At 39.6% G+C, this 19,281-nt stretch overlaps 1 protein-coding gene across 1 annotated transcript in view; it reads right to left on the reverse strand.

Annotated features, from left to right (window-relative positions):
* Window positions 1-19,281, reverse strand: part of LOC128355606 (protein kinase C-binding protein NELL1-like) — a 272,377-nt gene that overhangs the window by 153,655 nt on the left and 99,441 nt on the right. Inside the window, exons 8-12 of the mRNA XM_053315919.1 lie at window positions 17,363-17,497; window positions 15,954-16,056; window positions 14,614-14,687; window positions 9,749-9,848; window positions 5,331-5,459 (exon numbers count right to left, since the gene is read on the reverse strand). Of these exons, the coding sequence (XP_053171894.1) occupies window positions 5,331-5,459; window positions 9,749-9,848; window positions 14,614-14,687; window positions 15,954-16,056; window positions 17,363-17,497 (541 nt within the window). The remainder of the gene's footprint in view (window positions 1-5,330; window positions 5,460-9,748; window positions 9,849-14,613; window positions 14,688-15,953; window positions 16,057-17,362; window positions 17,498-19,281) is intronic.

A 19,281-nucleotide genomic window follows, 5' to 3' on the forward strand; every position in this document is an offset into this window, starting at 1 on the left:
CAAAGAAGAGAAGAAGAGCTGAAATCTGCTGTGGTGTCAGTGGAGATTGACTAGAGATCAGGGACATCATAAAGTGCCTCCCCAGAGCCTGTTAGCCAAGGGGACACATCAGAGAGTCAGTCCCTGAACCCGGGGAGTTTGGCTGCTCTGGGGCTAAATGAAAGCGAGCTGAACAAACAGAAATAGCCCTGTTAGGTTTAATGTGTCAGCCTCACACTGGGCTCTAATCTTATTACCCATGGCAGAAAAAAAATAACAGCAGGGCAGAGTCTGTTGGCCAAATAAAATTGCAGAAGAATGTAGCCCCAGCTGGTGATTGACAAGCATCTGAAGTAGAGAGGCAGTCATAATGCATATTTGATCAAATGTATGTTAATTAGGCCCAATTAAACTTAGCGATTGTACTCCAGAAAAAACCCACAGCTGGTGAAGCAGTGTAACAAATCCACCTTTACACATGAAACACAGACGAGTCAGCGGGTTTAGTTGCACATATCGTAGGAGCTTCCAAGCAGTTAGAGGGCACAACAAGAGCTAATGTTGCCATTAATGTGGGTATAGTGACCCAGGAGGATTCTTGACAGCAGGAGAATTCTCCACAACAACCTCATGAGAGGATTTCTATGGAAATAAACCTCAACTCTGCATATGTGAAAATACTTGACTCAACTCGAGTGCCTTACTAACTGCTCTGACTTTTCCCAAATGCATTCAACCATGAACATTTCCAAGGATACACTGTGGTGATGGAGTCTTTAATTTCAACTTGGAGGAGGAATGAAGTACACGGGAGATGCACTTGGGAGGCTGTAATGTCATATAAAGGAAAAAAAAAAGTATCCTGCAGAGTGGGAAATCTGGGTGTGTTGGGGGGAAAAAGGGACCATAAAACTGAGAACATAAATAAGAAATATGTACACCGTCCAGGTGCCCTTTGTTTTAACATTAGACCCATGCTGGGATTTCACCCACCTCAGAGACAGATATACAGCGAAGGCTCTGTGGTAACAACTGGTCAATTGGGAAGAGGGTCCCTGCTGCACTGAGATGTGGAACAGGGAATTATGTTATTTTTTTCTTCAGCTGATGCAACTGTTCTCCACCTCAGTAGGTTTGACACTTCTTTTATTTGGCACCTTATTCTGACTGGGTTCAGCACTTAGTGTTTCAGCAATACAGGGCATTTTTTAGGCTACAGTTAACAAGCTGTCAGCAAAACAGTAACAACAGTGTTAATGTGTCTGTGTCCTCTGGAGCCAAGAGAGGATACAGTAGATCTGCAGGGACTCTAAGAATATCACTGACAGCATAAACAAGAGCTGATGAGGATAATAAGCCTATTATAAACCCATTAGCACAAACGTGAAAAAATAAAGTATGCTGAATGGAGTAGCATCAGGTAGCGTGACACACTGAGCTAGAAAAAGAACAACCCACTCGATGAAGTCAGTGCTTTTCATCAAAGTATTTTAAATGTTCAGTCCTGTCTAATGGGATTCACTTTATCCTACAGATTACATCTCTCATCCCAAGCTACAAAACTGATAGTTCTATTTCATTACATATTAATAGACAGGGATTAGATGCTGTGTATAGTAAAATGTTACATTATGTGGGATTTTTAAATATTATTTTTGCCCATTTTAAAATGTATTTTAATAGTAGCTAAGTGCATCTGGACTCAGATCTGCCTACACCGTGACAACAGTAATAATGGATATGTGTACCATATATTTAGTAGTTGATGACAAAATGCACAAACAAAATAAACTGAATTAACCTATAGTTCATTGGCACATGGCATCCCGTTGCAAGGTTTCCATTTTTGGTTTGACAGAGAAAGGATGTTTTTTTTTTATAGAAAGAAACAGAACATTTTAATAACTTAACAGTAACCATGCCCATGAAAACTACTTGTTTCACGGTTCATAGCCTATAAGACTGCAGGTCACAATAACACTACATTTTTCTTCTGCATTAAGTAAATCTACCCACATAAATACTTTAATAGCTTAATTTAACCTGCTGTACTGTATGCAGTAGTTAATATCCATTAAGTCATGAAAGACTTAATAATTGGCAAAATGGGAAAGAAAACTGATGCCACTTTTTAGTTTTTTTTTATCTTTGTAAATATTAACTTTTTTGACTAATATTACTGTTGATTGGCTACAAGTGTCTCTTACAATACTATTTAAGAACACTGTTGACCTACAGTGGTTTCAAACTGCACCGCATAGCGATTTGAACTTTTTGAAGCCTTTGGGACCTTGTGTGTCTGAGGCCACTGGGCAGTTAAACACTTTGCCCAATTGGTGATCCAACATTGGAAAACAGCCACAAACAGTTATCAATATTTTTTAACAAGATTTTAGACAGCACTGCACAGTATATGTACACGCTGCTCACATAGTTTGATGGATAAAGAAGTTAATGGAGGAAAAACTAAGCTGTGGGGAGAGAACATTGAAAGGTTAATGCCCTTCAGTGCAAACGGACAGTTCATGCAGAGTCCGATAGGACTGAAGCTTTGCCTATTGTGCTTCCTGTGTCCAGGCTGTTGGAGGTAGAGCCAGCAGGCCAACACTGTTTACAAGACCAATCAATAGCAACCACTGCCTTCTCCCAGGCTTCTTCCAGGATTATAAAGTATTTCCCAAGCTCAAGAGAGGAGGAGCAGCTGTCTTAACATCCAGTACACAGAGCAATGCCTCCAACTGAACTTATCTTTTAAATCTAGAAATATGTCAGCCCATATGCAGTAATGCATCTTTAATGGGATAAATAAACACACAAGCCTTGGTGGGCAGTCTAGCAAGGTACAAACCATCATTAGCATGTGCTCATGTTTGTTTTTATACATGTGCTTATTCTGCATATGTAGGCACATCTCTGGTTTCTCTGAAATTAGACAGATGGCTTTGAATATCAACATGTTCACCACGTTCTTTTGCTGGGTGTTAAAATCAGGCCTACGTCACACATGCTGCAGCTGACAGATGCTGCAACATCATTAACCTCTAGTGCCCAAGTCATGCTTTTTTGTGTGTGTGTGTGTGTGCTAAAAATTACACTCCATAATCTCAGTGTCATATATCAGTCAAATGAGAACACACAGCAACCATACATATACTGCTAGAATCAGCACAACTTGGTATTGTGGATCAATTCGAATAAAGCCTGTAAACAAAGGGAGCAAAGGTCAAGCAAAATCAGCCAAGCATTCAAATAAAATCTTAACCTACATCAATACATAAATATATCTTCTATATATGAAGAATTTTTTTTAAATCCACTGATTTGATTGAGTAAAATCTTTTCCACTTTTACGCTTGAGTCCAGTATCCCAGCCAAATATAACACTGATAATAGAATAATGATGTATAAAGAGAGGGAGACTGGCTAAATAATTGTGGTACTATGAGGTGACCTAATGCAAAAGGCAGACTACTGTTTCAATCCTCTGGTCCCTACTCAAACAGCCCTCTGATTACAAGTAAATAACCTTATCTTCAATCATTCTGCAGCACATTAAAACATTTATGAGGAAATATTAGTCACATTTAATGACAGCTTAGAGCCACAGCCAGACACAATCTCCTGTTTACAAGAGTACAAGTGGAGAAATTAATTTGTTCTGTAAAACATCTATTAGTACAGACACCCTGACTGTTGAGCTTTGTTTATAACTCAAACAAAAGTACACACAAAAAAAAGGATTAGGTTACCACCGCCTTTAGTGAAAGATAAGTTATCCTAAGCCAATTTAAGTTGCATGTGTCAGTGAAGCCATGTCAAATATCATCATATTTTACAGCAAGATTCCAGTTAATCCATTTATAATAGAAGTTTTAGCTGCCTTCGGGGAGCAACCCCCAAACACGGATAATGCCTTAGCTCGATGATTTACATAGTTGATCTAACAATCAGTATCTCCCAGCCCTCACTCATATGGTGTGGGACTGTCGTGGATTGGAGTGGAGCTCTGGGTAAACCTCTTTACCATGCAGATCAAACAGTGGCAAAGAGACTGGAGGGTTTGTGGCTACCCAGCCCTCCACGTGTTTAGTGGATTCAGTCTGCTGTGGCGCAGACCCAAAGACAACTGCAACGAGCATCGAGCAAATCCTTCAATCCGCTGACTGCAGCTCCCAAGCTTCTTAATCAAATAAGGCCATTAGCTTCATCACAAGTATTCTGGGCCTCCACTACTCACTGATCAGGGCTTTTGCTCAGCCAAGTCCAACAATCAGCAAACTGGAAACACACTGACACTTGTCGTAATGAGACTGGGATCTTCTGAAAATGTGTGAAATTATGTCTTCAAACTAATGGAAAAGATTACATGGAGCACACTCACAACTGGAAGCAATAGTATAGTACTGTATTTTAATCTCAAAGCATAGGTGATCCATCATTGTGGATATTAAGCCTGTATTATCTCATATGTTTTCACGTTCTGCAGTTGCAAGCTACGTCAGGGATGCATGGAGACGCAACAAAGGTACCCAGCCAGACTTGAAGCAGGAATGTTGCAATTCGTGGTTGTCATCTTAAAAGGGAAACTTTAGTATTTTTCAACCTGGATGCGATTTTCACATCTTTAAACTAGTCTAAGTGACTAATGGGGACAACAATTTTTGAAATTGGTCCAGTAGTGAATGAGAGCACTGCAACCAGAAGCTGAAAAATGAGCTACAATGTAATCCGACAGGGCAAATGTACTTCATCACTGTATGTATGTAGGCTCTGATGTTGAAGTTTTATCATGAAATACAGAAGTTTCCCTTTAAGCCACAGCAGCATACAGAGGGAAGCCCTGGTGGTGAATGTCATTCTTTTCAGCAGCTGTGTCTAAAGTCTTGAATACAATAATATACTAATGCTAAAAGTACATTCAAACTACACAGAAATAAGAGCTGTACTGTAGCTTCAATATACCACAGAGTAAATTGTTTTAAAACAATCCATTCAAAATAACTTTGTCAAGCTTCCAAATTTCCATCACTCAGTTTTACTTAAACTGAACCGTAACCATCAGCTCTACTCAATCCAAAACACAGGTAAGATATCAAATAACAGACAAATCAACACACAGTGACAACAGATCTTATTATTTTCTCAGAATTAATAAATCCCTGTGCTCTGTCAGACCACTGTTGCCTGGTTCAAAACTAACCACAGCACTGTATCAGACCAATCTTTGTTCTCCTTAAAATTTAGCCAATTAGCATATACACATTTTGCCTTTTACATCCTGAGCTAATAGTTATTATGAGTCCGTCACAGGAGCCCCAGCACAGCCTGAGTTGGGTAAAGTATAGTCCTACCTTCACAGTAAGTAGAATCCCCATGGATGGAGGCATAGCCACTCTTGCATTCACACTCCGCTTTAGTATTCCGGTTTTTACACTCAGAGTTTTCTCCACAAATGAGCCCCTCTGCGCAGAAGTCATAACCTGAAAGAGAGGGACAAACGATGCCTTGATTTATTTTGGTCTTAAAATTTGCTCACTCAAGGCGGTGAGAAGTTGTGTACAGACACACACTCACACATTTCTGTACACAGAGATAAAAGCAGACAAATGCACAAAGAACCTTGTGCCTGTCGCCCACATTACTGTGGAAGACAAAAAACCTGATGCTGCGAAGTTTATGGCTGCAGTAAATTTTGGTGCAATAGTAAAAGTTATGTCTTCCATGAAAGCATGTGCACAGTCTAACAATGCAAAAAACATATAAAACATGTTGCTCATGTAGGAAGTTCCCAGAGCATGTCCTTCATCCAGACAGTAGAGAGAGAGAGAGAGAGGGAGACAGAAAGAGAGAGAGAGAGAGTCACTAGTGTGCTGCTCTGTAGTACAGGCCAGTGTGTTCTTCTACTTCTCTGTTTTCATACTAGAGTGAAGTGTGCTGACAAGCTGATTTTTACAGGATGCTCCTGGAAATAAATTCAACAGGAAACTGAGTGCTCAAGCAGCAAAACAGCCAAATGTGTACAAAACCACATCAAGAAACAAACAAACCCTAACACTAACTGGCTTACTGGAAGAGTCTGTCCATGTTTCACCACAAGAACATCATTATGGTGTTTAACAGAAGAGCTGAAAGGAACCTGGATGTATAAAGAGAACTGGATACAGCATTGTAGGCCAGGCTCTGTTCATTTCCATGTAAGTTGCTCAGTGGCGCAAGAAACCAAAAAAAAAAGAAATGACCCACATGTTCATGATTCTGGATCATGGTCCATAGAGCATCCACACTAGAGACTTCCAGCTAATTTACAGTTTAGCCCTCTTGAATGGGAATAAAATAATTAAACCATGTTGCTCTTCAAAAATTTTCAATTGTGATCAGGGTGAATGGATCCAATTCTGTTAGTGAAACTATTCATTTTGCAGGGGATGTGACACACAAAAAAAATGTAACCATCATTTTACAGCTGCTCCTTTTCCCATGATTGCATGCAGGAAAATACTTTTTGGGAGCAAAGCAGACCCGGAAGTTGTAATTCCATGCTATAAGGAAGTAATAGCACAAGATGGACGTAGTGTATTTAGCTCTGCTGTGGAGACACTACACTATGAACATATGAAGTCAACCCTGTCTCGATTACATTATTAATATTTATGGTTTATTAATTTGTAATAGCAAATACATTTTGGAGGGAACATAATGCAGCCTGATTAGATTTTCTGTCAACGTAATGATGAAATGCTGTTAATCAACAGATCTGGAAAGTTGCTAAATGTTGATACTAAATGTATCAGTAAAATATTCACTAGATTGCACTTCATTTGCTTTTTGCCAACATATTCAATGTACAATATCCAATACAATATTTGTAGTAATTATAGTATTATTAAATATTCTATAGTTGTGTTTATGCACTTGCAGGAGATTATGGTTTTGGTTTAACAAGGACAAACGTCTGCAGTGACTCGTGCAGTGATACATGAAGCACAATGTGTTTATTAAAGTCCCGCTCCACTCAAAAATGGGTTTTGGTTATTTTTCTGTCCATTTGATGTTTGAGCTTCACTGTGCCAAATGATGTATGCACACAATTTGTTTTCACATTCATCTGCTGGGGGGGAAACCTTTCTGTTTGCTCACCTTGAATCTAAGTTTAAGACATGTGTTGCAGCCTAAAAATGAACTGAAGTAAAGCACGTCCATCAATGCCCCCGGTTCAAAACAAGCATCACTTTTGCTTCAGCCTACATACAGCAACAAAAGCTTCCACTGCACATAAACTGACGATGGGCTTTTCAGTAGTAGTAGTAGTACTTAAAACATTTGAGCTGAACAGGATCTGCATATTCATAGATTCTGGTCCTTTCAGTGAGGGAGAAGCAGTAGATAGATTCTATTGTAATAATTTTAATGATGTACTTGAACTTTTTTCTGTGAAAAAGCCCTACTAGATACAATGATCATTCAAAGAGTATTTTTTACATATCTGTGCCTGGATGGAGTTTTTAAAATTAAACCCAAACCACAATCCATTATTTCTTTCAGTTCCACTTTAAGTGATGTGTTTTTGTTGTCTAAACCTAACCACACAGAGGACTCAGCATGCTGGTGTGAAAGTACTACGCTTTTTGTGTCCACCATCCAACAACCTACTCCCCGTGAGTTCTGTATGGTACATAAAGGCAGCACTTCATCCATTCAGAAAAATATTGTCTGTGAACACAATCCAGGCAGTGATTACATTTTTCACCCCAACCTAACAGAACTATATAAACGTAATTTCTAGGAGTGAGGGTTGGGATAAACATTGGAGAAGTGGATTATTTTGCTGCAGTGGTTTGACGTTCAATGGATGTTTTGATACATTTTGACTCCTTTTGTTGCCCCTAGTCTAGGTCTCAATTGAAATACTTTGTAACTATTGTGAATTCAGGAATACAGCTGCCACCCGGCAAAAATGGATTAAGTTTGAAACTTTGCACAGCCAACTATAGGTGGCTATAGGTGGTGAGTGTTTCCCTGCATGGAAGTCAGATCAGGCTCCCTCATTTGTGAATACAGTGAATTTCGCTTGTTGGAACAACTGAGGTTGAGGCATTGCTACTGAGATTTAAACCTTAAAAAGTCACTGCTGTCTCTATGATAGGAATTTTACCTCAGGAATGCCCGAGTGCCACAGTACACAGTAGTTTTGGGGGGTTTGGGGTTTTTTTTGACAATTTTGACCAAATCACACTGCATGCACAGAAACATGAAATGACTGTTGGACAGATGGACTGAGAATTGGTCAGAGGCAGACAGATAAGGAGGTAGATAGTACAGACGGAGTGATGATTGTCTCCTGCTCAGTAGGTTTGGGCTGATGTAGCTCATCATGTCGTGTAATGAGTGACAGACTGCCTGCACATAAAAGCCCTGAGAGGCAGAGAGCCATGGGAGCCATTACTAGGGGAAGAGCTGCTGCACTATTCTCCCTCTCCTCCCCTCTACCATCTACAGCAATACCCTACAGAATAGTCTATATATGTTATGAGGCCAATGACACTATAATTAATACACTTGTGAATGTTTCAGAGCTGTGTGTGAGATTTGTGATAGCTGTAGATTTGTCTTTTTTCAGTAAACTAGAGGGGTACGAACACACATTGACAATCGTGTAATTACCAGTTTAACAGAGACAGCGTGAATCTGAGGACTTAACAGTGAGGCATGAGTAAATTTGAGAGTGGAGGCAAAGTACTGAGTCACACAGTGGAGAAGAGGTCTGGAGATGATTTCAAAATAATGAGCTGAGTTTTAGCGACTGGAGGGGAGGGGGGGGGGGTGAGAAAGAGAGAGAAAGAAAGAGAGAAAAGAAAGAAAAAAAAGGTTATCTGGGAAGAAGTGCTGTGACTCTAATCTTTAATTGTTAGTTCTTACTGTACAAACTCTCCTCTTGCCTACACTTCTCTCCTCTCTTTACCTTTCTTCTCCCCCCTCCCTCTCTTCACCCTATTTCTCCTCTCTGCTCTTTTTAACATGGTAAGTACTGTATGCCTTAATTTTTCTTTACTCTTTTTGATCTCCCTCCTCTCCTTTTCTATACTCTACTCTCAACATATCAAGTCTCAGTCTTTTCCTCTCTTTACCTTTCTTTTCATCTTCCTCCTATTTTTCATTCTTTACCTCCCTCTCCTCCTCTCTCACTTCTCCACTTTACTTTTTTTCACTTCAACATGAAAAGTCTAAGACTTTATCCTTTCTTCCCTCCTCCTCTCTCCCCTCTCCTTTACACTTTCCTTTCTCATCTCCCCTCTCTTGCCTTCCCTTTTGTTCCCTCCTTTTCATCTTCCTCTCCTCTGAATATGGTAAGTCTAAGGCATGAAGCTTATCTTACCTAAATGAGAGTGCAATTTCCTTCGCTCAGAACCTGCCCGGGGTTTCTTTCATTATGGCTCTATAGCTGACAGCCACCTACAGTTTGTTTATTCAATGTATTTACTGAATTACTGGTGGCTATTTACCCTGTAGTACCTCCCTGCCAAAGCAGTGGGGTTCAGGCAAATTGGCATGGCAGGTGCTCTATAGCAGACATGCCAATATGCTCTGATGGGTATCCGAGCCAAGAAGCATTCATACCGGGTGGAAAGAGAGGGAAACAGAATTATTGCCGAGGCACAGCCTAAATCAGCATCCGGCAGACAGGCTGTGTTTACTCTTCACAGCGGCAGGGGACTGGTGTGTGCCCGTCTATAGAAAGAGTGATTTGTGCAACTGAAGGAGGAAGACATACCTTTGCAAACATTGCAGCATCTGCCATCTGGTAAGATCTGTTCGCCGACAGTGCAGTTGAGCTCCGGACAAGTTTCTACGACTTTCACCATCAGGCCGTTCTGCAAGGACAGGACAGAGGCAGGGAGTGATAATTATAAATGCTGCTGAACAAGTGGAACACCATAAAGCCTTCAAGAGGTCATAAGTGTGGAGGAGTGACTGTCCTTGCCAAAAGTCACACACAATATGAACTGTCTTGGGGATCAAACGAACAACACTCCAATTCACTTAATTCTCCAACCTTTGGGATATCACATTTTTTCAGAAAGACCTTTAAGACCAAATACATCATTTGACCACACACTCCAAAAAGGACATATGGAAGCTTTTTCTGTGTTTTTGAAGTTACAAATCACTATTTTTTATGATGTGACAACAGTATGTTAAAGGTTTTGTTAAGTTAAGGCACAAAGAACACTTTGGTTTTTGTTTAGTGAAAGATCTGTAATGGCTGGTGAGTGTGGACCCAGTCGCAAGAAGGGGAAGTGAGGCAGAGGTACAAAGTCCAGTAGGGCAAGTTCTTTAATCCAAGAGGAGGCAGGTGGTCATACACAAAAAGGCTAGCAGGAATCAGGCAACCAAAACAGGCAAGGAGCAGGCAGAAAATCTGAGGTCAAAAAACAAACCGGTCTTACACAAAGAAACAAACAAGAATAACAACAAAGACAATCTGGCAAGGAAGACAAGGTGGGGTGGGGTTATATACACAGGGAGGCAAGACACAGGTGAAACAAATAGGTAATCAACTAAGGCGGGAAAAAGAACAAAGAGGGGAAGTAAAACTGACAACACAGGGGAAGACTAGACTTTCAAAATAAAACAGGAAGTTTACAATACAACATAAAATACAGAGTCTGACGAGATCATAACAAATTATCACTTTGTTAAGGATAGACAAACATGCAATGTGGGTTAAAGTTACTACATCCTTTAAGTTAGGTGATCTTAATCATCATTCTGGGGACAATTGCAGTTCCTATTTATAAAAATTGTGCTGACTCGCAGTTGAAAATGTTAATCTATACACTTCCATGTGCCGTCTTATGTATGTAAACATTCTCTCAATGGCTACCACTGCTCTGAGTAATGATTATTATGGCAGCAAGATGGTATTTGACACTCAGAGGTAACTATAGGTTGTTTTTTGAGTAACTGACATTAAGACCGATAGTGTTGTTTTTCTTGAGTAGACACTCAATATGGATTATTGTAAAACTCGTTGAACTTGATTTGAAAGCATGCTGAGCACACATTTTTTAAGAACAATATGAGACCAATATGGACCTTTCATCCTTTGTACCTTTAAACATATAGAGTAAAAATATGTTTGGTAAATCTTCCAAGATGGTTCCACATGGAAACCAGCATAAATATGGATCCAGTGTCTATTTTGTCCATTTGTACACACATTCAGATACATGCAGCCCTGGGTGTAAAACAGATTTTCACATTAATGGTTTTTGGGTCAGGCAGCATGGAAAACAACAAGAAAAATAGCGCTACATTAACATATTATTTTAATTAAATTGTCTGAAACTCAGTGGTCTGTAAAAGTAAGACATGATTGCACAAAAATATGCTGTACAGAATAATGTTGAAATCATACTGACCATTGTAATGTAGTCATATAATGATCCGTCTCTATTGAATGACTGGCTCTTTGTTTCTCAAGGGAATGTTTAAATATCAAATCTTCTTGTTTTACAACCTTGCAAATGAAGCCAAATGTGACCTCATCTCATTTTTCTATGTTTGACAAATACTTTCAAAACTCTCTGACCTCATAAAAAGACTTAATTGTATGCTCTGTCATCCCAACTATGTAATTTGAACCTCACACAAGGTGAAGATGACACTGTTTTTCAAATGTATTACACCACACCGATCATTAAAAGGATTTAAAAGGATGTTTTCAGATGTTAAAAATCAGGGTATTTTAAGATGCTCCTGACAGAATGAGGCTGCCATGACAACAGGGAAGGCAGGATGCAAAGGCTGTATAATGCTGCTCACATTCACGAGGAGGGCAGGAATACAGATAGCAGGTAAGGTGCAGATATGCGCCACCAAAGAAGGAAAACAAAGGTAGATAAAACTCTGTGTCATCTTCCCTTGGGCCTTCAAAACAAATAGCAGACACACAGCTACAGCAGCAGCCTGGTTGCTGGATCAGAGCTCAGCTGGTTCCCGCGATGCCTCTCGAGGTCTGAAGTATTACCTCAAATTCCCAAGATGCTTTTCTCCTTCAAAACATGCTCATATTATTTTAAATCATACAGTCAATCTGCATTGTGAGGCCTTTTATCAGTCACATCATTTGCCCATGATTATTTTCAGAAAATCGATTAAAGATGTGCTTTTTATATTGACAATGGATTAAATGACTCATTTAAAGGGTATCACTTGTGGTGATTATTCGGTGAAGAATTGCACAAACTCTATAGCTTTACAAAACTGTTTAGCCTCCTTTAGTTCATGTTTTTGATGGGGTTTTTTTATAATTATTGAGATTTAAGCATAGTTATAAAGAGATGGGCTTTCAAGTTCAAGAAAATAAATGAATGTTGTCACAAATGTACCAGAATAACATTGACAAGCAGTAAGAGCATCCTGTTTGCAATATCACTACAGCTTATTGTTTTAATCTTACAGCCCTCAAACTCAGCTCTCACTCCATTTCAAGAAGCAACAGGGAGCTGTTTCCATCAAATTATGTCTGATGAACCATTGCCTGCTAAGTAACAGATGGAAAAAGTTAGCGACTAGCTGATGAAGAAAGTGTAATATCTAGCTTAAGAGTTGGTGGAGATAAAAACATAGCTAATATATTCAATTTACAACAATGTATGACAACAAAAAGTAACAAATCATCACATTTCAGAAGCTGGAATCAGTAAATATTGGGTATTTTTGTTTAATAAATTTGCCTTAATAAACAATTGATCAATTATTAAAAATGTTCAGTCCTAGTTTCATTATCTGTCATGTCAGGCAACACTGATGAGATCATTACTGAAAACTTCTCTGCACAGCAGTATAATTTAGGAGGACGCTGATCAAATGAAGAGCAATGTAAAATAACCTAGAATGAGAAAAGAGTGAGATTGGCAACAAACCAACTCTCTACCCAGTTAATCATTTTCTCTTTTATTTTTGCATTTTACCAACTTCTTTAAATGAGCTCTGGTGGGCAGCAATACTCTCTCTTATTTTTTATCCCATGTTAACATATTTTTATTTACTCATCATCTCAGATTCACGTTAGCTTTTCAGTCACTTAGAGGAAACATAGCTGTATAGTTACAATAATAGAGATCAAGGAGGAAATCGAGTGGAACACTAGAGAAAGATCAGCATCAGTCTCAAAAAATCTCTCTTAAAAAAAAAATCCCAGCAACTGTAACTTCATATCATCATTATTCACATTATTTTTCACAAACACTTGTTCCAGCTTTCAAGATCAATACACCTTGATTCCATATCAAGACACAAGTGCCCAACCTGCATTTCACTCATGAGCCAACCAGCCATTGAATTATTATTAGTTGGTTAAATTAGCTCATAAATGCATTCAGGTGACTTTTCATTTAAATGCTGGTCTTACTCCCATTGTTTTGCCCATCACTCCTATGAATTATTTCAATATTTTAGCCATCTGTTTCTTCTAGATCACAACTCTACCAAATACAGCTGTATCCTGGAGAACAGAACAAGCAACACAACATCTGAGTGTTATTTGTCCATATAGAGATGACCTGCTCTAAACTGAAAACAATATCTGCCTAAAAAGTAGATGAACTAAAAACTGATGGAAAGTGATTAAGTATATGATTAGTCTTAAAAGGCTTAAACATGCAACAAAAGAGGAAAAAGAAAATCACCAGTATGACACTGATAGTTTTATCTATGGACCAGAATGATCCGATTCATTTGAAACATCCTCCCTACATAGTTTAATATGGCCTCATTCCTCTTGCTTAATCTCTCCATACGCCAGTGCATATCGTAGCCTCTCACAACTCCTACCTCTGCCACTGTGAGGGTGAGAGGACAGACGAGTGGCCTGGAGAAAGGTATAAGGTTACAGGGCAAATCAATAGTCTCCAAAGGACTTCTTCTAAATGTAAAATGCAGAGATCACCAATAAATTCATGAGTTCTCATACCAAAACACACATGTGCATATATATAATTGAGATTTAAGGGCCGTCTTGGACACGGACGCTGACACTAGAAACCACTCTTAAATAATTTGACCACAAATTGCTATGCGTACACATTCAGGAGTAGGACAGCTATAATTGCTTGAAGCAAAGCTTACAAACAATATAATGATGTTTCAAGGTCTCATGGAGCCAATAATGAGTCCAGGAATCCACTGTGTGGCTCTTTGTAAGCAATTACATGCATACAACGCTAATTTTCCTCTTAAAATAGTGTCTTTAAAGATAAATGGCTGCTCAGTGAAGAAACCTCACCTCTGTTCTAGAGTGAACTGGAATAATGACTTTAATTATAATACACACAGTGATGAAGCTCCAAATCAAATCAGCCCTTTGTGTTGCTATATTCATAAGTTATTCTAATTACCTGGCTATCTCGTCATTAGAAGGAAGAAGAGAGGCTGATTAAACAGATCGGGGGAGGGGATGAAAACTAACAAGGCATGTTGGTTAATTGAATAACACACGCAGCAAGCAGTCCACCGCACAGCGTCATTACACGTTCATGCTCAAAGTGAAATGCTGCATGGTAATCTGATCGTAGCATAAAAGCTTCAGGCCAAGGAAAGAATTGTGCAGAAGAACAGAAGAGGAGGTGTTACCTTGCATTCCCTGCAGCTCCTGGATAAAAAGCGCTGGCCTTCAGGAAAGGTCTGGCCCATGTAAGTACATTTCGCTGTGGGCAGAAATAATAGAACATAACTACTTCTATAACACTATTATTGGAAGTACAGTTGATATAAAACAGCAGAATAATTCCTCAGCTGCTCCTGTGGTACTTTCAACAACGGTGAAAAATGTTTTTGAGATTATCTGGAAAAAAAAAAGAAAACAAAGTTTCCAGTCTGAATTTCTGCATATTTAATTCCTTTAGAAACAAAGTTGTTCTTGGCTAGTGTGAATAAGCGGAGAGAAAATGTAAGATCGCATTAAGAATACAACAGAGAAGACCCTTCTGCATATTCCTCTGGCGATAAAGCAGAAATAGAAAATGAAGCATATGATATGAAGTCCTGCTTTCCTCCTCTCCAGGGTGCAGGACCGCGGAGCGCTGAGTCGCAGCTCTGGAGTGCAGCTCCCTCGTTCGTCTGTGCCAGAGCTCTGATGTTCACATGGGAGGAAGAGGAGGATGAAGGAACGAGTGGAGGGATGGAGGGAGGAAGAGGAGGGAATTATTCAAAGATGGACTATGCTTAAGGGATTTAGGGTTTTTGCAGTACGGCAAGAGACACAGTTGTCCATTGGTCTCTGAATAGCTTCCAGACCCATGTGTGCTTTATACCAGAAATAGTGCTTCCATTTCAGCCTCCATGCTAATCTGTGGTCTTTGTTCTCATATAGTTTATTTTAGTTTCACTGTGACAGCAGAACATCAACCACAAACACTAGGCATCTCTCTTTGTCTGTACAGTGATTTTGATTTTGGCAGCAAAAAAACATGAAATATTATAAACAGTCAAGCTGAGCATGCACACACACACGCAAACCCACATACACACACACAAACTAAAGAAAACCAACAGCAGTGGTCATTTGTCAAAATGCAAAAAGCAAACAATGACTGTCTCTCTGGTGCGATATTCTCATAACACTACAAAAGTGTGGTTAGATTATGTATTTACTCTATCTGTGACAGAAAGTAGGAGGAACAGGAAATAGTGTAGTTAGGGTTGCAAATATAAGCTTTCAGGCTAAAAGTAGCACTCCACAACCTGACACTTTTTCTAAAAGTTTAATTGTCACTACATAGTATCAATGTCCCTCAATTCACTGTAAACATGCAGCATGTTATATCATCTTCAGTATCTTTTTATAATGCTTTGCAGAAACATAAATGAGCAGCAATATCAACACTACATAGTACCTGGGCTTAGTTTTGAGGTGTGGATGGCATTTCTGTGCATATGTAAAAAGTGTCTCCTGCTACCTGCTCCACACTTACGTCTGCATTTCTTGCAGCAGGTCCCATCGATGTGTACAGGCAGTGCATCCTCTGAACAGTTTGCCGGAGGACAGAAAATCCTGCGACACTCCACCACACCATTCTGCAAGAAAATGATTTTTTTAAAGCAAAAAAAAACATGGAAACATCAGAAGCAGAACTCAGTGTGAACATACATTTGCCTGTGGCACTGCCAAAATCCACACTGAATACATATTCCCTGGTTTTCAATTTACATTTACACATGCATTATTTATCTGCCAAAAAAAATAAAAAAAATCTTTACCCCAGCACAGCAAGAGTTAACATACATCATATGCAGCATATATCACATGCAGTGTACTTTATACTTTCTTCAAATGTACAGAACAGTACAGCCCAACCTTTACAGTCTAATGCTGCTGCAGCGTTATCATCAAGCAAACCAAATCAAAAACTATTCAGAATGCCACCTTCAGCACTGCAATCTGAAACTGAAAGATATCATATTTACAATTTAAAAAATATATATTTCTCATAATGTCACACAATCAGGTAACAGATTCATCATCGAGTACTGGATGGTGGATACTGAAAGCCGAGTGGCCTGCTGATAGCAGGTAGTTTGCCTTCATTTTTGAGGCTGATATCTCTCTCTGCGTGCGCCTCTTCATTTCATGAGTCATCGGAAATAGTTCCCCCAGGACGCCGCGGTTATCAGTTAATGGTATGTCTGCAGGAGGAAATCAGACTGACTAAACTCCACCCTGTGCTTGATGTGCAGTGATGCAGCAAGTCTAATTCCCTGGGGCCCCGGATGGCCTGTTTCAACACATTTCAAAGCCTGGCACCGATGTATGAGTCCAGGCAGGGAGGCTTATTAGGGGACCGCTTATTAGGGGGCGCTTATTAGGGGGCGGGCAAGAGGCAGGAAGGGAGGATGCAGGGACTGGGAGAGAGAGAAATAGGATTGGAAGGCGAAGTGCTGAGAGTGAAGGTAATAAGGATTGTAGTGACTTTCCATTAAAGAAAGAATCCCCCCTCAGATCCCACTAAGCTGTTATGTATCATCTATCTGTGATGCTGAGGGTGAGGTTATTTTCTTATAAATCCTGTCATTTGCCTTTTTGCTCTAAACCAATTTCCCTCTCAGTACTCCTATTTTTACTCTGGTTTCATACTATACACTGCAAAAACGCTATATAGGCATTTTTGTCCTATTTTCTTTAAGAAGCGAGGAGATCTATAACCAGTGTGACAGTTTCAACCAGTTTCAAATACAACTTGATACAAAATGTGCGGGTTTGAGTTTGAATGTTTAACTCAAAATATATGAAGAGCTGAAACAAGCTCATGTAGAATGACCCCCCCCCCCCCCCAACCCAACCAGAGTTTCATTCTTTGATCGTGAAAATGAGGATGACACTCACCTTACACGCACAGTTCCTGCAGTTCTCCGGCTCAACCCACAGCTCCTTATCCCTGTAAACCAGGCCGTTGGCATTGCAGGTCCTCTCGCAGTGACAGCCCTCCAGCTGGGTCAGCCTGGATTCAGCATAGTTCAACTGGGGACAAGCACACAATCAAAGTCACAACACTCAATCAAATGCAAAACATTTTAAATATTAAAGCATCTGTGTGACCAAGTACTATTCAGATGTGCTTACATATAATTTCTCCCCTTTGCTTTGTTTAATTGACCCACGGCTTTCTGCCAGCAGGATAAATGGTATAACAATGTATTTGCTTCCCACTTTCAATGCAAAACGGTTTTATTTCCCCTTTTTCTTTCCATTCACTTGATAGCTCTATTTGTCAGTTCATCATTAACCCGCAGAAATTGAAAAGGGCATTCTAATTGGATGCAGATGGAGGACACCTCATGTGGTCTTCCTCTCTAATATCCCTCCTGTGTTTCCTCCTAGCGTTACCATCAACAACAAACTCTAGTTATAAATAAAGTTAAAAACGGTCTTAAACTGTACAGTACTGTCTTCACATGCTAATCTTCATCTTCTGATAATATACACTCTACTTTGTCCAAGGATCTCAGTATAGAAATAGGCAGATTTGGCAGTCAGTTTTGAAATGTTCCCACACAACACCTACAGTATGTGTGCCCATCGTGGGGTCTTACAATGTGAAGTAGATCACAGAGTCCACTAGTCTAAAGGCAAACCAGCTCATATCTTGGCACTGATCCAAATTGTGATAAATGTCACCTAGGACCAGATAATCTCACCCACAGGTTCTGGACATGTGCCAACCTATCTCTATTTTGCAAGTGTGTCTTTGACTCACTCTTAGTCATCATATCTGCAACTGCTAACCGTCACACTTAGCTGGCCTGCTTGGTGTCATACCAATTGACCATTCACTACTGTCCTATTTGGTTGAACTTTTTAGAGCTTTTCTCACATTGTTAGCAAGCCGTGTTGTTCTGGTGCACCTGAAAAGTCCTCATCCCCTCTCATACCCATTGGAGAAAGGATGCCTTAACCTTTGTGAAATTGGAGAAAATTAAACCCTCTTTCTGTGACTAACATAAAACTATCTAAAATTTTGCAGCTCCTCTTAGAACATGTCAGTTCCCTTCAGCTGGACGCCGTCCCCATTAGCTAAGCGACCTGCTAAACTGCACCAACATCCTCCATCTCCTGGCTGAGTACTCTTTATGTATGTGTGTGTTTTGTGTTGAAATTCCACAAATGAATCATAATAAAAAAAAGTGTGAATGTGCAGGCTGATTAACCCTTTGCCCCACTCCTTCGCCCTACAGCATAACCCGGTCGGCTTTCACAGAGAGCTGCTCCAGTGGGAGCTACTCATTAGAAGAATAATAAGTAATCATCATTCAGCTCATGCTGCAGACCTTAGGCTATAATCTACAGAGGAATGACAGACAGGACTGACAGCCCCGATCCTGCCTCACCCTTCTTTTATTCCTACATACTGATCAGCCTGTCTTCTTCAGCTTATTTCATGCTTAACATGCTTGATGTTTGTCCATCTTTGACAGACAGAAGTGTCACATGACAGTGTTTCCTGACAAGTGAACAGCCTTAGAGAAAGAAAGCTGTTAGTAGTATGATGTTATAGTACCAGAAAACCAGCAATCTCCTATCAATAGGAAAAGTTGTTTTTTTTAACCATGGTTGTGATTTTTCCACACCTCACCTCACACGTATGAGTCATCTTTTTCTCGTATGCATTTAAGAGCACAAGATAAGTAAATACACTGTAAATTGCTTTGGAAGAAGATGACAAATTATATGTTGATGTTTAGACCAGACTTGTTGTACAGACATTTTATTATCACATCTTTTTATACCTGTGAAAACCTCAATCA

Source organism: Scomber japonicus, chromosome 1, assembly GCF_027409825.1.
Source record: "Scomber japonicus isolate fScoJap1 chromosome 1, fScoJap1.pri, whole genome shotgun sequence".
Taxonomy (NCBI): domain Eukaryota; kingdom Metazoa; phylum Chordata; class Actinopteri; order Scombriformes; family Scombridae; genus Scomber; species Scomber japonicus.